General features: G+C 44.9%; 1 protein-coding gene across 2 annotated transcripts; it reads left to right on the top strand.

The window, feature by feature from the left end:
* The first annotated feature begins 212 nt into the window (after positions 1-212).
* Positions 213-26,106, top strand: LOC143121805 (bridge-like lipid transfer protein family member 2). 2 transcript variants are annotated; one of them, XM_076282415.1, is made up of 39 exons: positions 213-1,353; positions 1,903-2,029; positions 2,266-2,315; positions 2,454-2,598; positions 3,163-3,281; positions 3,402-3,462; positions 3,640-3,826; positions 4,938-5,061; positions 5,165-5,289; positions 5,764-5,831; positions 5,934-6,070; positions 6,634-6,752; positions 7,283-7,476; positions 7,729-7,996; positions 8,197-8,402; positions 8,628-9,768; positions 10,054-10,245; positions 10,527-10,729; positions 12,400-12,518; positions 12,656-12,879; positions 13,704-13,894; positions 14,973-15,072; positions 15,449-15,648; positions 15,938-16,235; positions 16,413-16,570; positions 16,870-17,076; positions 17,366-17,465; positions 17,843-18,025; positions 18,317-18,438; positions 18,698-18,853; positions 19,364-19,479; positions 20,020-20,200; positions 21,085-21,171; positions 22,008-22,118; positions 22,305-22,440; positions 23,259-23,386; positions 23,824-23,925; positions 24,117-24,251; positions 24,524-26,106. In XM_076282415.1, exons 1-39 carry the CDS (start codon positions 1,286-1,288, stop codon positions 24,713-24,715), a joined length of 6,780 nt encoding a protein of 2,259 aa, XP_076138530.1. In that variant the 5' UTR covers positions 213-1,285; the 3' UTR covers positions 24,716-26,106. The 2 variants fall into 2 exon arrangements, with proteins under 2 accessions (XP_076138530.1, XP_076138528.1); XM_076282413.1 differs by having other exon boundaries at positions 3,637-3,826.
* The last annotated feature ends 13 nt before the right edge of the window (positions 26,107-26,119 follow it).

Genomic DNA, 26,119 nt, shown 5'->3' with positions numbered 1-26,119 from the left:
GTTTTGTCCATTTTCAAGAAGAATGTAAGCAACAATAACAACAAAGATCGAAGATTGATAAGCGTAGCTTTGTCGATGCCTTTTCGTATATCTACCGCATAAATAACATAGAGATAAATACATTGTAAAAACTCCGCGTTAGGTTTTGGTTGGCTGTGTCAGTGGCCAGCAGTCGAGTTCCTGAGTTTGACAACAGTCAAACCAGGATACAGCCAGGAGACGACGGGCTCTGACTGATACAGCTATGCTGCAGCAGGATGACAGCTGTTTAACTTTGGTAGAAATTTTCTAAGCCAGCTAATCTTACATGATCAACAAATCAACGCCCTCTAGGTTGGACGAAATCGGAGGGCAAACGGCCTTTCTCAGACCTGGGTTGAAACGTATCAAATGTAACGTTAGCCCACTGCTAGCTCGGAGTCGGTGTTTTGAAGAACTTGGCAGCTATTGATTGATTTTAGCTAGTTACACCCATCGGTTATCAAAAGCCGCGATTCATTTGAGGCGTGTCTATGACTGCATTGCTCTTGAGTCGGGGTGATGTTGCATTTCATTGTCAGGGACTAATCTGTTTTCAAAACCAGAAGAAACTGACTTGAACATAATGTCCAGAGTAGGCTAGACTACATTAGCGATAGCTAACTAGTTAGCCATTACTATGGATGTGGGTAAGAATCAAATATTGAGGGCTTGATTAGGGTGGTCAGCATAAAAATTTTGATAGCTCTATATTGTTTGCCACAGTTTACTTTTCTATTTCTCTTCATGTACCACAATACTGGGGTGCTACCTAACCTAGCTTTTTAGTTTCTGAGCTGAGTGAGCAAGCTAACTAGCCATTTTCAACCTGTGAAGTTTGAGTTCAAGCAGGTTTTGAGCTGGTTGTCGTTTATGATTATTGTATGGGAGTGTAGGATAGTTGCTTTGACGGGCTTTGTTTGTGAGCCCCTGCAATGCACTTTGGCGTATTGTTGCTTATAACGGCAAAGGTTATCAACCGCCTAAATTGCAACTTGATGTTTTAAGTTTGAAATAATTATAAAGCACAATGTGAAACTTCTTTAAGGTAAGCCTAATGGCAATAGCCTAGTAGCTCTCTGAAAAAAAAAAAACAGATGGTGGAGATTTAAATCAGGGTATAACAGGGTGTATTTAACCACTTTATGAGGCCAGTGACACCTGTATCGCAGGTGTTGTCCAACGATTAAAAAGCTGCATTCGCATTGTAAGAGGTCATAAATGTCAGTAAACTGGATGTAAAACCACCCCTCCACTACACTGAAGAATGTCTGTCCTGGTGATTGCACTCCTGGTATTTCTGGTTCTGGGAATCCTTGCCATCATTTGTTTCAGGTAAGCTCTCCGTGGCTCACACACTGCTTCACACACAGTGTGTGGGATAAGCAAGTACACAAGTGCAAGAGAACATTTTGACCTGTGCTGCAGATTTCTGTTTACACAAAAACAACTCGCTGTCGTCGACCTAAAGCAGAACACACCTTCTCTGTAAATATCTTTACAGTGTGTCCTTGTCGGGTGTAAGTTAAAGTAGCCTACAGGGAGCTAACTGTCATGATTCTTGGGAGTTGAGAAATTGGGAGTTAACTGTCATGATTCTTGACCAGCTATATAATTTAGCTCACTGCATAGAAGCTACATGATTGTACAATCCTTATGCCCACCAAGTAGCAGCTCATTATTGTTACACAGATGGGTATTAGAAATGAAAACAGGTTTGCAAAAGTGTCAGTGCTCTTTGTGCACTGGATGTTGTATTTGACAGAAGACTGAGTGTTTCACCTAACCAGACCAATAACAACTGTTGTCTACTTCATAGATAAAAAAAAGCAGTCCTCTGTCCAGTTTGTGGTGGTTGTCAATTCTCTCGTGCTGTGTTTACAGATGGATAGTGTGCAGCCTAGCTGTGCGCCTCTGCGCAAAAGTGCTCAATGCTGAGCTGAAGATCAAGTCAGTGGGCCTCTTCTCAGTGAGGGGCATCAGTCTGCAGTTTCGACCTCAGCACACTCTGGTGGGTGACTATCTGGATGGCTGGGTTAAGGGTTTTTCAGGAGCTAATAGTGTTTGGTTGCCCCTCAATGAAAGCAAGTGTTATGTTAAAGTGTGGTTTAGCTGCATATCGTTTCATGTAGTAACATTCATTAATGATGACACTAATGAATGGATAACTTTAGTAAGATTACTGACCATCCATAAGCCTAAATTGTTTTTTTTTACTATTGAATGCTTTTCAATTGTTGCCTCTAGGAAATTGACAAAATATGGATTTCCAGCAAACTCTTAAACCAAGATTTGCCGTAAGTGTCTCCTCTCTGTATGCCACATTATACTCATATTCTGTCTCTATTCAATGTATTGCCATTTCAACAGTATGTTGACTAAGACATCATGCCTTTTACACATGCCCTGATTGGAGGTTTTCTGTTTGGTTTTAGGAGATACTTGGCCCTGTGTGTGGGAGAGACCCGCGTGCGAGTCGACCTCTTGGAGCCAGTGACGCCACGGCTCCCACAGAGCCCCAAAAAAGACAACGAGGGCAAGTTCCCCCTCAGCCCCTCCACTCTACACTTCTTGTCTCAGGTACACCACAAAGTGAATAGAGTCTGGTCACTCACTATTGGGAAAACTTTCCAACACTCGCATTGCGACGAGCCTAGACTTCTCGCGAACTTTGAAATCATTGGTCCACCCTAACCAATCCCATTGATCAGGGATTCATAACGTTACTTCCTACTTAGCCTAAACTTTACAAACTGACGATAAACAGCTTTGTCAGTCAGGAAACAATGTATGTGGACCTGCCATTGCTGTAAATAAATGTACACATTCTTCCGAATGCCGTTTTTGATATTTGCAGGCATTGCTACTACCATTTACCACAGGCACTTTCGATTTCTAAACTTCGTGTCTTAGTGTCGTCGCTGATTGGGCAGATAATCTGCCGGCCGATGGGAACATTAATGAACTATGTTGTCCCAGACTAGTACTTCTCTGAAAGGTGATCTAGGTGGGCGTGGCCAGGCTAGAGGACAGCCAGCAGATCTGTAAAATAGATCAGCAGAACCATATTGACAGTGACAATGCAAGTGACAGTCACTGTCTCATCTCAAGCCCCTGAACTTTGCCCTGTCCTTCTCTTCTCAGTTGCTGTCCCTTCATATTGACTCCATCAATGTGATGGTGTTAAACCTGGCCCTGTCTGAGTCGCTGTGGCACATGACTACCACCGGAATCACTCTGCTGCTCGACCACCAGGCCAAGAGGTGATCACGCACCATGATAGATAGCTAGCGCGGCCGGTTACAGTTTGCAGCTCAATGTTGCCATGCTTGTGCCTTTGTAATATTCTGGACTCTTTTAACAGTTTTCATCAATCTCAATAGGTTGGCCTGGGATTTCTCAGTGGGACAGCTCAGCAGTAAAGTGTTAAAAAGCAGCCGCTTGGTGAGTTGAGAGAATGAAACTGAGGCAATGTTTCTGAGTTGAGAGAGCAAAATGGAAGAGCTGTTTGAGCAATGTCTCAGTGCTGTGTGTGTGTGTGTGTGTGTGTGTGCGTAAAACTGATGTGTGTGTGTGTGTGTGTGTGTGTGTGTGTGCATGTGTGCGCTCCCCTCTCAGCAGGACACCTGTCTGGCCGAGGTGTCTCTGAGTCTGTCGGTGCTGGGGGACGTGAGTCTGCCGGAGCTGCGGCCGGGCCGGCTGGAGCTAAATGTGCGGACGTTGCTGGCCGAGCTGCACGAGGGGCTCTTCCTAAGTCAGCTGCTGCTACCGCCGCCTGGCCCTGCACAAACCAGCCACGCCGTGACCGGTGAGCCAGTCCACCCACGGTCATTAATACCTCACCTAACTGTACTCTGATCAGCTTATGTGCTGAGCTTATTCACATGAGCTTTGCTGATGCTGGATCACAAGAGGAACTGATGACCTCTCATACAGCACACCTGTATTGACATTTGATAGATTGATAGATATACTTTATTGCCACACAACAATGTTGGTGGTAATTGTTGTTACAGAAAGAAGAAGCTCAATCCAGTAAAGGAGAAAAAAATTGGCTTGATATTTTAGTAAATTTGGAGAAACAGATTGACAAATAAATGTATTGTGACATCCATTTTATGAGAACATGATTTCAGATATACACAGGAGTGTTGTTAACTTCCTTGTGCTGTAAGTAGAGGATTTCCCACACCAGCCAATCATCAACCAAGTCTGTTTACCATCAAAAACCAAATCACCAACAAAGCAACCTTTGTGGGCAAAAAACATCACCAACAGAGCAGCCTTCGAGAGCATTTCACTGGGGTTATCAAACAGGCACATTCCTTCATCAATGTTTTGTTGAATTAAGCCCAAGACACTTCCAGAAGGCCTGACAGTGGTGTCTGGTCCCAGACCCACCCCCTCCACAGTCATGATGAGTTCTTTATCAATATACACCAACGAATCCTTCGGTCATTACTCTTTGTTGCTGTGGCCGTTTGTGATTTGATCAGCAACATAATCACACAAACTGCGAGGGCTTGTTACGGACAACCACAAATATCGACAAATTCTTCAGTCAATCCTCTCCGATCCGCGACATATTATCCAAACAAAAGGCCAACTTTTGATGAGGGCACCAACAAATTCCAACATGATTACAAAAAATAAAAGATACTTAACCCTTAGGTGTGGGTTTTTAAACATTCTAACGTAAGATTCCATTCCGCAACAATTCAAGGTTCTAAAATTCTATGTTGAATTCAGAACCATATAAAGGTACCTTTATATGGCTCTGGTTGAATTCAATGAACCCAGATATTCTTTAGAATGTTCATTTTCCAACATTCCTGTCACACCGGAGTGCGAGGAGTAAGGATTGACTACTTCTGACAGCACCTCTAACTGTCCTGTGATACTTCTGTTCTCCCCTGTAGAGTGTGAGGAGGATCTGTTCATCCAGACAGCAGCACTGGACCAGTTCCACCAGCTGCTCCCTCAGAAGGTCAACGTGGAGTTCGAGAACACTAACATCACCTTATCCATGCACAGCCAGAAGAGGTCGGTACTATAAGAGGTCGTGTTTGTACAGAAAATAACCCACACTGGTGCATCACGGACGAAGAAGGTGTCTGAAATGTAATTGTGAATGTATGCACTGCAGGCACTTGAACTGGACCCTGAAGTCTCTGAAGGTAGGCTACGGGCGAGATGACCAGCAGCCTCCTCTCAGGAACTTCACGCCAGAGCTGAGCTTCCCCCAGAGTAACCTGGAACTCCTCCTGGAGGGTGAGTGAGAGAGAGAGAGAGAGAAAGAGAGAGAAGAGCCCACAATAAAGCAATTTCCCTCCATTGCATGTATACTCCGGTCCAGTCTCTGGTCAAATCATGTAGCCAAGCTTTAACTGTAGCTCAAATTAACTGTGCATGTAAACGTACAGACTGACACAGCAGAGCTAAGAGGAGACTACAGCAGCTCTGACTCACACTGAACAGAAGCTCTAAGTGTACATCATATAATCATGTAATACTATCCCTTAACCTGCCTACAAAAAACAACTGGGCACTACATTGTAATTTGTGAGGAGAGTGCAAAGCTGTTGTCAGGAGATGAGTAATGGCCAAATAAACCATTATTATGAAAAATGTTGAGATGAAGATTTTAAGAGAAACATTGGCTGACGGGAGAAGTGAAGAAATAGCCATATAAACACTAATTTAGACCTCTAAATAAACCATTATTCTTCCCCCCTGTAACCACAGACGGGCTTCTCTTGTCCCAGAGCCGGCAGAGAATCCTCTGTCTCAACACTCTGAAGACGGTCCTGCAGGTAAGGTGATATGAAACAGGAAAGCTAAATTCCTCCTCCCATGAGAAGTGGTCTTGTTACTAAGGTTCTGGCTGACTAATCCCTTCCTGTTGTATCCCCCAGGTGACCTCGGTGGACATATCGGGCTCAGTCACCGTCAACACGTGCATCATCCACTACCGCCACCAGGAGTTCTCCCACTGGCTGGACCTCCTCTCGTGGGAACAGCTGTTCCACAGGAAGACTGCTCAGAGGAAAAAGTATAACCATCTGTCTCAAAGCTGGACAACCTTCAGCTTGTTCTGTTTGTTTACCCCCGAAGGAAGTTCTTGTGTCTGTCTGTGTGTGTGTTTGAGTATGTGCACTAGAGGGGGGTAAATAGATTTTTCTGACAGATATTGCAATTTGGTTTTGGGATATAATTTTTGACAGTCAAGCTTCAGTTCATATTTCAAATGTCGCATGAAGTTGGGCCACCTCTGATTGGTGAGCATGCCTAGTGGGGGAGCATGGCACTCCTGATTGGTGAGCATCACTGTCTGTCACACAAGAAGGATGACGTGAATATAAAAATCATAGATGTGACAAGATTAAGCTGATTGAGACAAAGTTGCAACCTATATGATTATTTGCAGCCTTCGCGATTATCTAATTGCATTAGTTCAGATTGCTATTTCAATTAAAAATCCGCCCATGTGCCGTGTGCACGCACTTGCACTGTGCTTATGTAGTGCTGCTTGATTTATTTTGTGTATGTTTGTTTGTATGTGTATTTGTTTGTTCAGTACGAGCATGTCTACATGACTGATCTGTTGTCACCCAGGTGTTTCCCACATCTGGACGCCCCTGTGCTGGTCACCTGTGCCGTGTCAAATGTGAACGTGTCGGTGCAGCTGGGAGACACGCCTCCCTTCGCTGTGGGCTTCATCTCAACCAGTGCAGGTAAACACAGAGTCTCTCTGAGGACACAGTGACAAAGCATGGCCTTTGCCTCACTAACACTTTCATTTACTGCCACACTCTCGGTCACAGATGGTAAGGTGAGGCTTGTGTCCTTAGCAGGAGGAATTTGAATGGGCAAAGTATGACAAGAATGGAGGGGCAAACAGCGTTCCTGTAATATAAATTACAAGCACTGTTATTAGTAGTTATTCATTCTTCACCTTTATTTTCTTTCATAGTTTTACCTGATTAGATATGGGCTGTTGGTACAGTAGCTTGATGTTATACATTAACTAGACTCCTTTTGTTGTGGCTGATAGTGAAACTGCAAATACACACACAGCACATAGTAGGTAATTGAGACCAAAAGGATGGAAATCAAATCAGTCATCGCATTTTTGGGCCATGTTGATCCACATACTACCTGACAGTTTACTCAAGCCTAATGTGATTTGGCAAACGGTAGAAGAAACATGCGAAAGCCCTAGCTGGGTGGCTGTGATCATTGAGACTGTCTTCTGGGATTGCAGAACTTCGTCACCTCCTGGAGGCGTCCGAGGATTCAGAGGGCGGAAGCAGCAGCAGAGGGCAGCAGAGAGCCTCGGTGTCCCTGGATCATTTCTGGTGGCGTGTGGGTCAGGGCTCTCACATCCAGCAGGCCCCACACCCCCCAGGGAAACACGTGTGGGGAGAAGCCCTCATCCTGGACTCCTTCACACTGCAGGTAACTGTAGAAGCTAAGATTAAAGTTTAATAAAGGTGACCAAAGGAAGCAGGACTCCGAATAGCCAAGCATCCTCCATCGGTAGGAAGTGAACGTGGTTCTATGTCCTCTACAAGCACCACACACATATAAAGCCATTAAGTCGTCGTCCATCACTTTTAGAATAGCATGCACGTGAGCACCAGAATCCAGAAACCAGAAAGTGGTTTTCATGAACTACAGCAGTAATTGTCCATCATGTGACTGAAACAGGGCAGCTGTGGGGAACCGGAGGGCGGGTCGCCCGAGTCGCCCGGCCCTGCCCGGAGTCTGAGCGTGGAGTCCAGTCTGAAGGGGCTGCAAGTGGAGGTGTCTGAGACCTGCGCCCTCTGCCTGTCCCGCCTGCTGTCTCTCTTCACCCCCAGCGGCACGCGGAAGGCTGCCGTCCCAGTGCCTACTCCCGCAACCCCCTCAGCACTAGTCCTCAGCCTGGAGCTCAGCCTGGACGATGTCAATGTGTTCACCCTCTCCAATGTGGCAGGTGGGTGGGAACTGGTGATGTTGTACAATGTTCTCCGAGTCTGACTTGAAAACTGAATTCCAATTTGTTTGATTGAAAATAATACTAATGCCTGGGAAGAGAGTGTGGGGGTGGGGGTTTAGTTAATTAGCTAAATTGTAGTGTATAAGTGCCCCAGACGTGTTCTTTGCCATATTCAAAATTTCCGTTTCCTGTCCCAGGTGCTGTTGCCTTGAGAGTGGACACAGTCCATGCCACAGGCTCTGGGGAGAGCTCACGGCTGGCTGTAAAGGGTGTGGCCCTGTCAGTGGTCAAGGTGCTCACGGACAGTGTGGAGCCTTGCTGTCCCGCTGCTGACATCCTCTGCCCCATCCTCAGCCTCTCCTCTGTGGCCTCATCATATCACCCTGGCAACCACAGCCTGGAGGTACCACGCTTACAGTTTTATAAAACATCCAGCTAGTACACTATCGCTAATTAAGGTAGAATGTTTCAGATGCATGAGTAACAGAGGAATAGTGCGTTTTAATGTTAGTCTCAAAAAGCGTGCACTTGTGTGCTTTGATTCTTCCCTGGTTTCAGTTATTTGAAGTGTCTGTGGGCCTGCTACTAATGCTGTAACCATGTCTCCTCCTAACCATGTCTCCCCCAGCTGCAGTGTGAGGAAGCCTTATCTGTCCAGTGGACTCCATCAGATCACATGTTCATGTATCATCATGTCACAGAGACCAAAGCCTCCTGGAGCGCTCTGTCCTCAGCACTGAGGCCATTTGAAGGGCAGGAGCCCAGTGAGGAGGAGGATGAGGAGGAGGAAGAGGAGAGGACACAGACAGAGACGGCTGACGCCTCCTTGGCCGAGAGCCGGACGCTCAGCCTCAGTCTGGATCTGAAAAGCTGCTCCCTTACTGCCCACGTCGGCGAACAGAACTACATCCTCCTGCAAGCCGACGTGCTCTCCATCTCCAAGCAGGCCGGCGTCGTGTGCGGCAAGTCGCCGCGGCTGGTCTTCAACTTCGACGGCAACGACATCTTCACGTTCTCGGACGCGGAGCTGCAGATGCTGGAGGAGCTGGAGGAGGCACGTCTGCAGCGCGAGGCCTTCCCCTTCCTGACCACCGCCTCCAACCGCGTCTGGCTCTTCACCATCCCCAGCCTGGGCGTGGAGTTCCCCTACCAGTACAACTTCTCCAACACCTTTGACAAGGCCATCAGTGTCCAGAAGTGGCTGAAGACCCTGCACCAGAGCGGCGCCGGTGATGGTGGGGTCGGCGTTAGCCCTGGCGGAGGTCCCGCGATCCCGCCTGCTGAGGCCCAGCGCCTGCCCCCGGATGTGCTCATTCGGGTCAGCCAGTTCTCCTTCGTCTTCCTGGACGACGTGTTCGAGATCAAGCTGCGCGACAATTACGAGCTGATGAAGGACGAGAGCAAGGAGAGCTCTAAGCGGCTGCAGCTGCTCGACCGGAAGGTGGCTGAGCTGCGCAAGCAGCACGGCGAGCTGCTGCCCGCACGTAAGATCGAGGAGCTCTACACGTCTCTCGAGCGCAAGCACATCGAGATCTACATCCAGCGTTCGCGACGCCTCTACGCCAACACGCCCATGCGCAAGTCGCTGCTTACCTGGACGGTGGCCGACCTGGAGCTGGTCGTGCTGGCCGACCGGGCGCTGCACGGGCCCGAGCGCGTCCGCGAGCAGCTGAGGGACATTGACAGCGTTAGTCCCTTCCCCCGGGACGGCCTGCCGTTGGCAGTCCAGTGGTGCCGCGCTATCAGCTTCAAGCTCTCCGCCTTCCTGGGTGAGTCTGCAAGAGACACTGTGGTTTTGGAGTGATATTTGACTTCACAATCATGATCTATACCAGCATGAGATTAATAAAGTATATATAGTAAATGTATATATATATATATATATATATATATATATATATATATATATAACATATTTATGGAATATATGAAAAATTAGCAGCAGACACCTTGGCAGTTATTATCCATGAATGAATGAGTGAATGGCATCTGCTTAATGTGAGCTGTAGTTGTTTGAATTCCTGCTCGTTCTCCCATGGTGTGGTGTGGAACAGTGCGTATCCGAGACTACCCTCGTTACCTGTTTGAGATCCGAGAGTGGACCCTGTCTGGACGGCTGGTCGGGGCGGAGCAGGATGGGCATCCACGGGCGCGGCGCCGACAGGTGATACACCTGGGCCAGCCTTGGGGTGACGTGAACGTCCTGAGGAACATGCCGCCACTCAAATTCTACTACGATGTTCGCTGTGAGCAAAACCCATTACAGTTTCAGTTTCAATCCTTTTCATGTTTTGATCTATTCCTCTGTCATTTATGTGTATTTATGAGTATATTGATGGCAAATATTTTGTGATTTAAGAAAAAAAGGCGTGTATATATAAAATATAAATTATACAAGTTTTATATACAAAATACATACAGTAAAATATCAAATATATTATCATATAATATATCATATATATTTGAACCGAGTACATCCCTCAGAAAGCTCATTGTCTCATTGTCTCATGTATTCTACTCCCCACAGCGGACATCTCCCTCTACACTATTGTGTGGGGGCCATGCTGGGACCCTGCCTGGACTCTGATTGGCCAGGTGGTGGACCTGCTGACCAAGCCCACGGCGGATCCGTCCCCCACGCTGGCCTGGTGGGACAAGAGCCGCCTGCTGATGCACGGACGCTGGGTCATGGACATCGAGCAGGCCAACCTGCACCAGCTCGCCACCGAGGTACTGCCGCTAGCCGTGAACTTCAGCACATTTTTCAATTCATCATTGGTTAAACCAGATTTCATATGCTGGTGACTAAAAGATCAACAACAAACTAGAAAAGCATTTCCTGAAGGAAATACAGTGCATGAAAATGCAAAAATATGATGAGTTCATATGGTTAAATTATTTGCTTGGTAGATAAGGTTTAATATAGTTGGAATGACTAAACAGTTAAATAGGTTGATAATTGAAATGGTTAAATTATTTAGGCAGATAGTTGACGATAACTAACAGTTGGAATGGCTCCAATGTTTGCTAGTAGTAATGCTAACTATGTTAACAAAGATAATAATGTTAACCAAGTTACTATGCTAACTAGCATGCTAACAATGTTAAAATGTTAACTATGCTAACCATATGACTTAGTTAACCTAGCTAATCATTTTTATTAGTTATGATAAATATGCTAATTAGCATGCTAACTATGCTAACCATGTGACTTAGCTAACTTAGCTAATCATTTTTAGCAGTTTTGTTAAAAATGCTAACTAGCATGTTAACATGCTAGCATGCTAACTATGCTAACCATGTGACTTAGCTAACTTAGCTAATCATTTTTAGCAGTTTTACAAAAAATGCTAACTAGTTAGCATGCTAACTATGCTAACCATGTGACTTAGCTAACTTAGCTAATCATTTTTAGCAGTTTTGCAAAAAATGCTAACTAGCATGCTAGCATGCTAACTATGCTAACCATGTGACTTAGCTAACTTAGCTAATCATTTTTAGCAGTTTTGCTAAAAATGCTAACTAACATGATAGCATGCTAACCATGTGACTTAGCTAACTTAGCTAATCATTTTTAGCAGTTATGCTAACATGCTAGTATGCTAACATGTTAACTATGGTAGCCATGCTAACTAGCTACAGTGGGTAGGAGTCATAGTTGATGACAAGTAACAGTTACAATGGCTGAACAGTTAAAAAGTTCAGTAGTTTAAAGGGTTAAATTGTTTAACAGTGAAATATTGTAGTGAGGACTTTTATTTTGAAACAGTTTTTGGCAGAGGAAGCAGTTGAACAGGATGTGTAGTCTTAATAGGGCCAGTTTGTATGCTTAAAGCCTGAGACTGGCAGTTGAGATCCAGGTGGCCTGAACACCTGCCATAGGATTCTAATTGCTTAACGGCCGTATTGTGATGTCATAATCATAATGTTAAGTCTATGGGGAAATTTTGAGTAGTTTTTAATTAACCCTTAAAGGTGTAGGTTTTTGAACGTTCTAAGTTCCGCAACAATTGAAGGTTCTAAAATTCTATGTTGAATTCAATGAACCCAGATATTCTTTAGAATGTTAATTTCCCAACATTCCCATCACACTGGTGTGACGGTACTCCTTTAAGGGTTAATAGTTTAAAAAGTATATAAGTTACAAAGATGAAAAATACAAAGCCCACATGTCCTAAGTAAGACCTATGCAACGCAGTTTGAATGAAGTTTCTACGTTAAACGGTTGAAGCTGCATTAACTGCGTTAGAAGAAGAAGAATAAGAAGAAGAAGAAGAAGAAGAAGAAGCCTAGGAAGAACAGTACAGTGCATTTTCATGCACTGTAAAAATGTTAGTGATTTAAAATAATGTTGAATAGATTTACACAACAATGGAGCTGAATGAGGTTTTGCTTTGTAGGACCCTTACAACACAACGGAAAACATGCACTGGGAGTGGATGAAGCTAAACTTTGACTGGAAACCTGGACAGTTTGTCTTCAAGGGAGACCTGGATGTCAATGTCAGGACAGCCTCCAAGTAAGGGTGCTGTTCTCTACCCAAGGAGTAATTGACAAAAGCTGTGACTGGCTCACAGGCTGTGTTGAGTGACATTAGACACTTTTTGCTGCTTTTTATCTAATAACTGTCTTTTCCATTAATATCCCCTCCAACAGGTATGATGACATCTGTTTCCTGCACCTGCCTAACCTGTGTATGACCCTTGACCTCCAGTGGCTGTGCCATGGCAACCCTCACGACCACCACTCTGTGCAGCTGTGCTGCGCGGAGAATGTGGCCGACGTCACCTCTGGCCAGTCCCATGATTCCTACCGGGCCTTCCGCTCTGAGAACCTCAACCTGTCCATCACCATGGACCTCAACCAGCACTGCGGCACAGGTCGGAATAGCTCCCACACAAAGGCCCATTTTAATGATGTCTGACGGTACTCATTTAGGTGAAACCTCTCTTGACATAAATTGAGGAGTGAAATGTTCTATTCTGTGTGTGAACACAGCAACCATTCTAGTGTTTGATACTGGGCATTTCCAGTAGAGGTCTGCACCCCCGTGGTAGTCCCACGAGACCCACGGGTCGACTGGGACAAGTTTTGAAAGCTCTGTGTGGGCGCGGGATGAGAGCGGTGCGTTTGCGGGAGTGGGAGAAACAGAAACATAAACAAATTATATATATGCGTAAAATAAAATATAGAAGTGAGTATTAAAGTAGTGTACATAATTAAAGTTGTGCTGAATGTTCTTTTTGGCAGCAATAAATAAGACGTGCTTCAAGTAGCCTAACTGTTGGATATATGTGGGGTCAGTTATTTCCTGCTGCTCCGTTGTTGAAATTCAACAAAGTCTAAAGCATGACAGAGGAAAAGGGCACCACTAGTAGGCTCTAGGCTACTTCAGATGCTGGTGCCTTTCTTTCTACATTCAGTACCAAGAAACTGCTAGACATCTAGCAGTCTTTCTTAGTTGTGTGTGAGACAGAAAGCAGAACTGAATATCCCTCCTGCATAGCTGTGGAGGCTTTAACAGGCGGGAGCGGGACATAATGTCTCAGATGCGGGCGGTAGCAGGACTAAAAATTACATTACAAAGTATTTTTGTAGGAGCAGGACGGAATGTTGCAGAAAAATCTAACCCACACAGACCTCTAATTTCCAGTTACTTTTCGTGTGTGTGTGCGTGCGTGCGTGTGTGTGTGTGTGTTCTCAGAACCCTGCCAGCCGCGGATCCTCCTGTACAGCAGCACCCTGCGCTGGATGCAGAATTTCTGGGCCACGTGGACCGGTGTGTCCCGGCCCATCTGCCGGGGGAAGCTCTTCCACAGCCTTAGGCCCGTCCGCAAGAAGCTGGGCCAGCACTACAAGCAGATGTCCTTCACCGCCGCCTTCCCCCAGCTCCAGGTGAGGCCCCAGGCCACTGACAGAGCGCCATCTGGTGGACATTCAGCATGATTCAAATGACTAATTTCTTTCTACTCGGTGTCATTGTATATTCCTGATATAAGGTGTGCCACTTGCTAGTATTTCCACTGCCATTCATTATTCACTTGGAACCTGCTTATGTACAAAAAGTAACAAGTCTATACTACCTTACTGGCAGTTTGCCATATATCAGTGCTACTATAAGAAAAGGAGAAAAGGCCGCACTTTGCACACAACAATCTTTTTATTGCACAGATAGTGCTAAGCACACTGAAGAAGGCACTATGAGACGCATCTATGCAATAAAAAGATTGTTGGGTAACACTTTATTTTACGGGGTCCTTGTTCCAGTGTATCTACATAATGAAGTACAGTGTAACAACCTATGTAACAATTTGTAATATCACATACTTATAATGTATTTTTGTGTACCTACAGATCATTAGTACAATACGAATTGCTTGGTACAATACTTTGCCAAAGTGGCCTCTCTTTGGGGAAGGAAAAAAAAGTGGCTATGGGTTGAAGTTTGGGACTCTTGACACCATAAAAGTGTAACTCCGGAGTAAAAACAACCTAGGGTCTATTTATGGTAGTTAACAAGTTCAAACATTTGATTCAGAGCAAAATGATGTTAATTGGTGGAATTTTGAGCAAGACTGTTTTTTGCGTAACACTGAATGGGCTTATAGTGAAAGCTAAGGGGGCCAGCTAGCACATCAAAAAACAAACGCTATTTTATACCACTGACAATTGTCGAAATATAATTACACCATTGTGGTATGGTGTATGGTGAGAGTCCCTACAGACAAACCAAAGTATTGTAAACTTTGAAAGTGTACAGAGAGGTTACAAAAAGACCTGTATCTGAAGGAAGCAAATTGCTTGTCTTCGTGTTCTGGTAGCGTCAAATCAGCAGGCGCACTAAAATAAAAGAGTTACCAAAAAGAGACTGCTCCTGCCCTAGGTTGCTACTATTAGTACATGAATGACCTTGACCGATGACCTATGACCTTGCTCACGCTCACACCCTGCTCCCTTCATGACCATCCTGCAGGTGCATTACTGGGCCTCATTTGCGCAGCAGCGAGGCATTCAGGTGGAGTGCTCTAAGGGCCGCGTCTTCACCAGAGGAGCCCAGAGACTCATCCCACAGGGTGAGACACACACACCAGACACTCGAGAGTTCCATTATCAGCATCATAGTTGGCCCCACAAGACTTCCGTTTTAACATTCCATATGTTATCTTAATGCAGAGGAAGTAGATTGGGGCCCAAATAGAACGTTCAAGCATTGTTTTTGTTTTTATTGTTGAAAGGGTCTATAGATACACATACGTCACCCATATGGCACGATGGAGCAGCCATTTGGATTGGTCTAAAATGCTCGGTGTGATAATGGTTACATAGACTTGTGTTTTGAATAATAAGCGCTCTACCATAGATACACATCAACATGCAGTGTACATGACACAATGATGGGTATAATGGTAAGTCACACACTAGTGCTCATGGGACGTTTGCTCTCTGTAGCTGGGACGGTAATGAGGAGGCTGATCTCGGAATGGAGCGTGACGCAGATGGTCAGCGACCTCTCGCTGGTCACCGTGCACCTCATGGCCTCCACCTGGGACGAGACGGCCGACCACCAGATCAACGCCCAGGTGAAGAAGACCCACCTGCTCAGCCTGTCCTCCCTCAGCTACCAGAGACAGAGCAACCGTATGGAGGAGGTAAGGGACAAGACGCACACAGCCACCACTAACACAAGAGAGTGTAATATTGATTTATGTCACTTTCCATTACTGCATACTCTTTCCTATTTGTATATGCTGTATTCTAAATAGCTTTACATAAATACATTATACCTATGGGTGGGAGTATTGGGACACATTAAAGGAAAGCCAAAAACTCACACATTGTATATAATGTACCAAATTATATATGATACGTTTTTTTGGAGGGCACCATGAATTCTGACCCTTCAGAACCACACTGACCGCATTCTCTCCCCTGCTGTAGGAGACGAGTTCGAAAGATGATAGTAATGCCCCTTACACACACAAACTGTGCCTGGTGGACCTGCGTGCCTCCTGGACGCCCACCAACAGGAACATCGCCTTCGGCCTGTACGATGGCTACAAGAAGGCGGCTGTGCTAAAGAGGAACTTGTCCACAGAGGCGCTCAAGGGCCTGAGGATCGACACGCAGCTGCAGGCCAAGAAGCTCAAGCGCACGGGCTCCACATACTCGCCCAGCACCGCCCCCTCCACCCCTACCATCACCCTGCCCTCCCGTGCCGACAAGAGCCACTCAGAAGGTGTGTGTGTGTGTGTGTGTGTGTGTGTGTGTGTGTGTGTGTGTGTGTGTGTGTGTGTGTGTGTGTGTGTGTGTGTGTGTGTGTGTGTGTGTGTGTGTGTGTGTGTGTGTGTGTGTGTGTGGCCGACTCCCTTGGCTGAACACCACTGACTCTTGTCCATGCTTCCCCCCCTAACAGGGACCTCCATGTTGCAGAGGCTCATCGAGGAGACTGATAAGTTTGTGGTGTTCTCAGAGGAGGAGTCGGGTGTGAGCGACCAGCTCTGTGGCATCGCCGCCTGCCAGACAGACGATGTGTACAACCGCAACTGGTACATCGAGCTGGTCAACGGTCAGGTGTGTTTCAGACCACAAAAGTCACTAATTATTCTGGTTCAATGAATGAATTTGTTCCCTTTGTAAAATCATAATTAGGAAGTAGTGACAATTATTGATGCATAGATGGAAGACCTGAAATAGAAGTGTTTCAATGAATTCAGTTATTCTGTTTCTGTAAATTGATTGAGATCCCTTGACCTTACTCTACAATATTCCCACCTCTATACTACCACAAAATTCCCCCTGAACCTAATCCAAGTTTATGGTCTGTTCTATTAACGTGTCTCCTGTGCATGTGTCGTGTTGTGTTTGCTCAGATGATGTTGCGTGGTGCCGAGACGGCCGGCTGTGTTCTGGTGTCTGCAGCGAAAGCCCAGCTCCTGCAGAACGAGCACCACCCAGCCTGGTACAACGACACGCTCAAGCAGAAGACCACCTGGACCTGCCTGCTGGATGGCATGCAGTACTTCGCCACCATGGAGTCCAACCCTTCAGACCAGGAAGACTGGCAGCTCTGGCTAGAGGTGAGAAAGGGACTGGAGCCTTGAGTTTAGGAGGGGGGGATTGGTAGTTGATAGCTGTTTTGCGTGGAGATTAAGCAGTGATCTGTGCTGTTTAATATATGCATCCTTTTGTTGTTGCAGTGTCTAAGTGGTGTTTCACAAACTGCTGTGTTGGAGAATTGTTCATATAATTTTTTTGTTTGTAATTTCAATTACATGGGTCATGGCACCATTCCATAGTCCAGTGATCTCCGTGAGCTCGTCAGAAGGTTCCGCGCTCTAACGTTCTCCCCTCTGTGTCGCTGTGCAGGTGAAGAACATTGAAGAGCACCGTCAGCGGAACCTGGACTCCGTTCTGGAGCTGATGGAGAGTGGTCAGGCCGTAGGAGGCATGGTCAGCACCACCACTGGTAAGATGACTCCACCCATCTCCCCACCTTCCTGCCCCTTTATCTCCCCACTCTCACAAAGACGGCTCTTGTCGGCGTACTTTTAAAAAATTCATGTAGAGCCGCCTTTTTTCACAAAAAGCACCATTTAAGAAAAGGTTTCCACTTTTGGGACCGCTGAAAATAGTTACTGACGGCAATCGGTGACTTTACCTTGACTGAACTAAAATAAACACATTTCACGTCTCTAAGAGAATGTTTTTCAGATTTTCATCTGCCATAAATATTTCTGTTCTCTCTATTGAGCGCATCAGCCATTGTGTCCTCTTTTCCTTCGAGAATGTAAATTTTTTTTAATGATTTCAAAGTAGCTGACTGGTCTGCTCCTCACCCCCCAGACTGGAACCAGCCGTCTCAGGTGCAGGAGACGCCTCAGGTGCAGCGCATCATCTCCCGCTGTAGCTGCCGCATGTACTACATCGGCTACAGCCACGACATCGACCCTGAGCTGGCCACGCAGATCAAACCGCCAGAGATCCGCAACGACCACGAGAAAGAGGACCTGCTCAACAAACAGGCTGGTGAGAGGCGCTGGCTTCATGAGCTTCTCAATCTGGGGTACCTCGCCCCAACTTTTCTTTAAAAGATCTTTAAGTTAAAGGAGCGAAAGTAGGGTGGGAAGGTACAGTAAATCCCTGTAATCAAATTGATACATGTTTGGTCAGTACCCATACAAAAATTGTTTGAGTAGTGTGTTGTTATGTGAATCTGTGAATCTTGTAGGATAGCTTTCCCTCTGTCAAAAAACACTCCTAGTCCATAGACCCAAATGATGCTGGCACTGAGAGCACTGTCCCTTTCATCCTCTCTAGGTGCTGTGGACACATTCACGCTCATCCACCATGACCTGGAGATCTCCACCAACCCCGTTCAGTATGCCATGATCCTGGACATTGTCAACAACCTGCTGCTGCACGTGGAGCCCAAGAGGAAGGTCAGCTGAAGCTCAGTCACTACTCCTTTAAAGGGGAACTATGCAGTCGTTAATTTACCTTAAAGGATAATTCCGGTATTTAGCACTTTGAGTTCCTTTTCTGGTTTGTTTTGAATGAACTAGAGTGGTGGACACACAAATTGCAACCCACAGAGTTTTCTTAATTGCAAACTTAACTGCATTTTTTTAATGGCATACTTGCTTGAAGAGCTCTCTGTCAGCCTGTGTTCATGTGTGGGGCTCTGGTGTTGTGCTGCAGGAGCACAGTGAGAAGAAGCAGAGGGTGCGCTTCCAGCTGGAGATCTCCAGCAACCCCGAGGAGCAGCGCAGCAGCATCCTGCACCTGCAGGAGGCCGTCCGTCAGCACGTGGCCCAGATCCGACACCTGGAGAAGCAGATCTACAGCAACATCAGGGTCCGCGCCCGCGCCGCAGCACTGTCATTTACATTGACATTGACATTTATTCATTCAGCAGACACTTTTATCCAAAGCGACTTACATCAATTATATTACTTTACATTTTACAAGAAATCTCAAAGTGCAAAGTCTTTAAAAGACTAACTTTAAAAGACTAACTAACTTAATAACTAGACAAAATCTATTTGCTAATTCAACACCATGTGCATGTGCAAGAATAACCAGCCGATATCCGAGTGGATGAGTAGTAGAGTGGTGGCTAAGGAGCTGGACTAGCATGTAGGAGCCTGAAAAGTTGTGGGTTCAATTCCCGTCTTCCACTGTTGTGCCCTTGAACAAGGCCATTACAGTGCACTACAAATAAAATGTATTATTATTATTATTATTATTATTATTATCACTTTGTTTGCCCATTAATCAAAATAGGGCCCATGAGTTCAGAAACTTGGACCTGCACTTACTGACTTGTTCTTAACGTCTCTGTCCGTGTACGTCTTCCAATCGCAGCAGGACGAGTTGAGAGGCAGTGAGCTGTCGGACATCAACCTGAAGCTGCAGAACCAGCTCAACCAGGAGAAGACGGACCTGCAGATGAAGAGTGAGGAGCTCAACATCCTCATTAGGTGAGCCAGTGCTGCTGCACAGTTGCTGACACAGCCAAACGCTCATAGAGAGATATTGAGCAGTGCACCATGGCAAACTAGTCAATAAATATTAGAACTATCACTGCACATCAGAATAAGTTAATCCTTTTCTAGCCGTGGCGACTGATAAAACGGTGCGTATACCCGATTACATTTGAACTGCTTTGTGGTTAATGGTTTATGGGAATATCAACAAGGGACACGCACATCCAGAACAGGTAAACTCAAGGTGCTGGACAGAGAAAAAGTCACACCAGTCTGCACACCAGATGTTGTCCCCGATTACATTTAATGAGGAAGGGCCTGAAAAGTCATGTGAAAAATGTTTTTTTTTTTATGGAGCGATGTCTGGTGCGATATTCTGGAGCGATATCTGGTGTACGGACTTGATTCCTTTTTTTACTGGTTAATAAATTGATAGTCATCTATTTAGAAAATGGTATCACTTAGAGACCATAGTATCGCTCACTAAATTTGTGGGGCTATGTTCCCATAATTATGCCCCCTCCCTCCCCCCAGGTGTTTTAAGGACTTCCAGCTGCAGAGGGCCAACAAGCTGGAGCTGCGGAAACCTCCAGAAGACGTGAGCGTGGTACGGCGCACAGAGATCTACTTTGCCCAGGCGCGCTGGTGCTTGACAGAGGAGGACGGTCAGCTAGGCATCGCCGAGCTGGAGCTCCAGAGGTTCATGTACAGCAAGGTGGGACAGCACGACCTCCACATACAGTCATGTCCCATGTATTACCTTTATTATTTTGTTGAAAATAGCATATACCTACCGTTTTGTATAAACCATATGACTGTGTTTTATGCCGATTAAAAAATACAAAATTGTGTATTGACTGCACACCATGTATTAGCCACAGTGCCCAATAGCCCAGTGAATCAGAAAAGCTGCTCAATTATGGCAAAAAACATTTTGAAATTGAATTTTAAATATGATCCAACAGAAAAAAATACATGCAAGGTATGCAAAGATAATGCACACGACAACTCTAGACAAAACTAAAACATTGTTATGAAACGGAATGTAGTAAAATAATCATTATATTTCGATTATGTTGTTTTCATAATCGTTGAAAGTCATAATCACGATAAATCGATTATTTCGATTAATTGCACAGCCCTAATCAGAATCAGATCAGTGCTTTAGTCAGAAAAGAGAATGAATAAATTAAATCAATCATTGTTTATTCACATAGGTGACTCATCATCTGAAGTGGCAACATTATGCTCTTGAACAGTTCATCGCAAATTTAGCAGTAGGCTAACGTTAACATGGGGTCAGGTGCTCTTGAACGTCCAACCAGGCTGGAGCTCCAGAAGCACGGGTCAGCTGTTGTTCTCCGGGAAGCCCTTTAAAGCCAGTCTGCATGTCAGCAGTATATATTGCCATGTATAGCGTATAGCCCTCCCCTGTGTATAAACCTCATAGCTGAAGAAATGTTGAAAAATGAGTTTATAAACCTTGTTTAATAGAGAAATTACAGGTAGTCCTGTATGAGTGTGTATACTGTTGTCGGGTCTCACTGGGCCAGACAATGGCTGCAGGATTTTACACATTTGTTATTTGGGTCTCCACAGCTAAATAAGTCCGATGACACGGCAGAGCATCTCCTGGAGCTGGGCTGGTTCACCATGAACAACCTGCTGCCCAATGCTGCTTATAAGGTAATGGGACATGGAGGGTGAAGTGTTTTATATGGACAAATGGACAGAAATTGAATCTCCGCAGCTTGGTCAACGCTGAATATGATATCAAAACTGACACGCTAAAGTTTAGAGGCAGCTTGTGTGACTAGCATTTGTGAGTGATCTGGACTCAGTTTATCTAAAGGTAATCCTTAAGGCTGTATTCAAATAATGTGCCCTTCTCTACCTGCTCTCCCTGTGCAGCACGTGCGGGTATGTATAGTACTGGTTACCGAGTTGTCTGTCAACGTGCCTCACCTCCGACTTCATCCTCCATGGTCGATCGTATTCCCCCAGTTGTCTCTCCATTTCATCACCCCATGCATCCGAGGGAATGTACCCCTACTCTCCAATGACCATTTGTCATGTCCTCACACGCGCCCCTTTTCAGACCATTTCTATGTCTCCTTCACTGCCATGCTTGGTGTGTTGTCTGTTATGAGAGGGGAATCACAGTCCTTTCTTGAATTAGAATTACAACCTGTGCCCTTCTTTGTTGTTTTTTCGATGCTTGTCAGTGTCAATACATTGACCTAGTTCTGTGGACGGTGTCTGCAGTCCTGTGTTGAAGTATTCATGAGCATGTAAGAGAGAATGTAGACAAGATGTTGGTGAGGCGTCTTCCCTTTAAGTTCAAAGTGCCACCCTTCCCTATACATCGCACCTGTATGGAACTCTGGCCTGTGTGAAGATGTCCCATGAGTTTGCATGTTTGTGGAAATGGTAATTGATGCTCGCACAACTACTACTCCCTTTCGTCTTGGTCTTGGAAGAGGGTGTGATTTGATAGACTGTTGTTCTGATGGGTATTTCAGGTGGTGCTGCGACCCCAGAGCCCATGTCAATCAGCACGGCAACTCGCTCTGCGCATTTTCAGTAAGGTCCGTCCGCCTGTGGGTGGGATCTCTGTCAAGGAGCACTTTGAGGTAATCCAGTCAGTTATTTACCGTCAATAATTTTTGTTTTGTTTGACTGATTTTTATTATTATTTTTGTTATTTTTTTTTATTTTGTTATTATTGTAATAGGACATATGTCCACAGATTGTCAGTTGAAATTATTCAGTGAATTCAAATGGGTGCGAGTTTCACTGCAGTGTGCTGTTATCCACAGGTGAACGTAGTACCACTAACAATCCAGCTGATGTATCAGTTCTTCAAGCGCATGATGGGATTCTTCTTCCCCGGACGGAACGTAGAGGAGGAGGAAGTGGGAGACGAGGAGGACAAGTTCAGACTGGTCACTACAGGTCAGTGTACTATACTTGACTACAAACCACTGGTCCACATTACTAAACACTATGATCCTTCAGTGTCTTCACCCCTTCGGGTTAGGAAAACAAAAAGGATGATATGTTTTTAATAGTTCTTTTAGTGCACTCAAAAGCTATGCTTGTGTTAATAATTTGTTATAAATCCTGTGCTATAAAGGTTGAATTATTAGTATCCAGCACATTGGAAATTAAATTCATTATTATGTAATTTTGCTCAGAGGAAATGGGTTTCTTTCACAAAGCATATGCACACACTTCTGTGATAATTGAGCAGTGAAAATGTGTTGAATGTGTTCCCACTGTATGATAAAGCAGAAGTTGCTTCAGACTGCATGCAAGCTGTACATATTTTTCAGTAGTTTTGTTGTGAAGCTTTTGTGTACATATAAAACATGACCATATTACACACACATTTTCTTCGATTACTTTGTAGTAGAATGACATTTTTATTTTATTGTTGATTATAAGCACTGGATGATAATTGTATAGATTAGTTTATCCTCGTGTTGGTTCTTCTCTTTCACATGGTCTCACGCATGTACTTGTTCTTTTCCAAAGGTCAGTGAAGGTTTCCATTGATTTTCCTTCCTCTAGTCTGTCTGATGGGAATATCGGATTCCCGCCTAATGTGTGTTATGTCATACCGGTGGACCTCCCTTAGCTATAAAAAGCTCCTGTCCGGTTTGACATTGAGGAGAGGGTTGTATGGTGTTGAGGCCAGATCACATTGTTGGATGTGTGATTTGGGGAGTTTGCCCGAGGCTCCCCTTGTTAATGGTTTGCCCAAAACACAGGTATCCCTGTGGTCAAGCCAAGGCAGCTATCGGAAGATTCCATTGCGGGGTTGGGAACAAGTAAAAGTGTGACTCAGGGCCTGAACCGCACAGCAGGTGTGAGGAGATCATTCCGCAAACCCCCTGAGGTACTAAACTGTCCTTCAAAATATAACACATCAGCAGAACACTCCAAAAGTCATATTCTATTCACATACCTCTTCACTCACATGTGAATGCAGTTTAAATTCTGGTCTGTGTACCAAATGATTGGTAGTGGTAGATTGATTAAAATGAATGACAAATACATGTAAAATTGAGATGGAAACATAAAAAATGAAAATGCTACCATGCCATGAGAATTCCAATAATATGTTTTCCAAGTTACTTTAAAATACATTCACATTTATTCATTTAGCAGACGCTTTTATTTTAAAGCGACTTAGATATGTCAATTGTATTACAAGGGCCAATCTCCCCAGAGAAACTCGAGGTTAAGACCCTTGCTCAAGGGCACAACGGCGGTATTATACATTACAGTCATGAGGTATTAAACTAGTGATGTAATATTTTTCCACTTGCTCAGCATCCTGTGGATGACATCGACAAGATGAAGGAAAGGGCAGCCATGAACAACTCCTTTATCTACATCAAGATCCCACAGGTTCCTCTGTGTGTCAGCTATAAGGTGTGTGAAGTGCTGCTCTACCCACCACACTTTGTAAAACGCTTGCATGCTGTATTTTCTTTATAGTATAGATGTTTTTGAATATCCTTTAGATCCTTTAGATATTCCTTCAGATTAGTAACATAAATATTTTACTCGTGTGTGTGTGTGTGTGTGTGTGTGTGTGTGTGTGTGTCCGTGTGTGTGTGAAGGGAGAGAAAAGCAGCGTTGACTGGAAGGACCTGAACTTGGTGCTGCCTTGTTTGGAGTACCACAACAACACATGGACCTGGCTGGACTTTGCCATGGCCGTGAAAAGGGACAGCCGCAAAGCCTTGGTGGCTCAGGTACTGGAACACTTCCAGTTATACTGACGTATTAGTCATGACAGGTGTTGACTTGTGATCCAGTTTCCAAAAACACATTTTTAAAAACAGGGTGAACAAGACTTTGCATCAAGAATGTGACCTAAGAATTTACACTCTCTCTGTCTCTCTTTATTTCTTTCTTTTTTTCTTTCTTTCTTACTTTCTTTCTTTTTCTTTTTCTCTCTCTTTTACTTTCCCTTTCTCTCTCTCTCTCTCTCTCTCTCTCGCTCCCGCTCTCTCCTCCGTCCCAGATGATCAAAGAGAAGCTGCGTCTAAAGCCGGCCTCGGGCTCGGAGGCGCGGGGGAAGGCCGTGGTAGAGGGCCGACAGACAGACAGCAGCCTGCAGCAGCAGGAGGAGGAGGATAAGGCCCGGCTCCTCATCGGCCTCAGCTCGTCCGACAAGAGCTCCAGCAAGAAGAGCATCTTCAGCCGCCGCAAATGACCAGGCCAGGCCAGAGCACATTACAAGCGGCCTCCCTCCCAACAGGAAGGACAAGGGAGTCGGCCAACTGGCTTTGTTAATTACTACTGCCCCTGCCAGTCAAACACCACCACCGCCTGTGGTGAACAGAGCACTGGGCTGCAGACAATTGGCAGTGCCCCCCACCCCCACCCCAATGTTGAAGACTACTAGTGGGAAAGCAGAGAGAAAATGTTGTTCAGCGTCAGAGAAAATGTTCCCACCACCTCCACCTGTGCTGCCTTCTTAGCTCCAGGCAGGCCAGAGACGCAGTGATCTCTGCCTCCTGGAGGAACCTCGCCCCCACACACACACACACACACACACACACACACACACACACACCCCAGGCCCGAGCAGCTCATGCCCTGGAGGCGCTGTCCATCAAAGAATACAGTTTCACCAAGCGTGGCTCTCCATGTGTGCTTTTTTGTGTGTGCCATGCCCACCAACCACGACAACATTTCACTTAATCACATTTCATGACCTACTTCGTGGTCCTCTGCTAAATGTCTGTTCAAGAAAAGCTAACGGTTATCATTGCTGCATCAGTGGTTATTGCACAGCTGAATAGTTAGCGTCGCCTTCTCTTGCAGTTAGAGTGTCTGTCGCTATCAAATCCTCTCCTGCTGGTACGGAAGATGTGATTCAATAGAGAATGAAATGCTTGTGCTATACTCACCTCAAAATTCTCCATCAGGACCACAACGGTTTTTATTATTGAAACATTTCAGAGAAGCTCTTGTGTGAGCTACTAGCCCTACTAATACTGTTTCCCCCTGTGCATTGTTGACAGGTAGGATGGGTATTTACATTTCAAGTAATGTAAAGTGTTGTGTTCTATAAAATGTTGTCCTCTGGAATAGACTTCTATTTGTGCTTGGTTCAGAGTCATTAGTGCTTCTCTGTATCACCCCATCTCTGTGCAATACTGTACCAAAACAAAAACACATGGAAAAAAACGTTATTGCATTGGCTTTATTTATGGTGTACTGGCATATGTGATTCAGTCACATCAGTGTTCCTTGTAAAAGCATAAAATTACATGGCCTGTTATAATAATGTTTTGTAATTTTAACACAATGGCACTTTTTTACAAAAAGGATTTTCACATATTTTTGTAACCATGTGTATTATTTCATTTGTGTACATTGTGAATGCGGTGTAACTTGAGATACTGCTTCTTTAACGCTATTTCTATTAAATATTCCAGTAAAAGATTTCAAGACAAAGTAAATTTAAGCACTATTTTGCTCACTCATATGGACTGTACATTTTATTGACCATGGTTAATCTGTATTTTCAGGCAGATCTTGGCACCATGCATGTATCTAATTGAAATTGTCAATAAAAAGAATGTTATCAAATGGCAACAGCTTCAGCCTC

The sequence above is a fragment of the Alosa pseudoharengus genome, unplaced genomic scaffold, assembly GCF_046254945.1.
Source record: "Alosa pseudoharengus isolate Yale_2024_CS ecotype anadromous, Long Island Sound unplaced genomic scaffold, YU_APseudo_1.1 YU_APseudo_1.1_scf_13, whole genome shotgun sequence".
Classification (NCBI taxonomy): Eukaryota; Metazoa; Chordata; class Actinopteri; order Clupeiformes; family Clupeidae; genus Alosa; species Alosa pseudoharengus.
This window is presented reverse-complemented; position numbering and strand designations above follow the sequence as displayed.

What these genes read in the sequence shown, in the direction of transcription:
- LOC143121805 (XM_076282413.1), top strand. Translation starts at nt 1,286, where the DNA reads ATGTCTGTCCTGGTGATTGCACTCCTGGTATTTCTGGTTCTGGGAATC. An exon ending in AGAGGTTCATGTACAGCAAG is followed by an intron (nt 20,201 to 21,084) that starts GTGGGACAGCAC and finishes GGGTCTCCACAG; the next exon opens with CTAAATAAGTCCGATGACAC. An exon ending in CTCTGTGTGTCAGCTATAAG is followed by an intron (nt 23,926 to 24,116) that starts GTGTGTGAAGTG and finishes GTGTGTGTGAAG; the next exon opens with GGAGAGAAAAGCAGCGTTGA.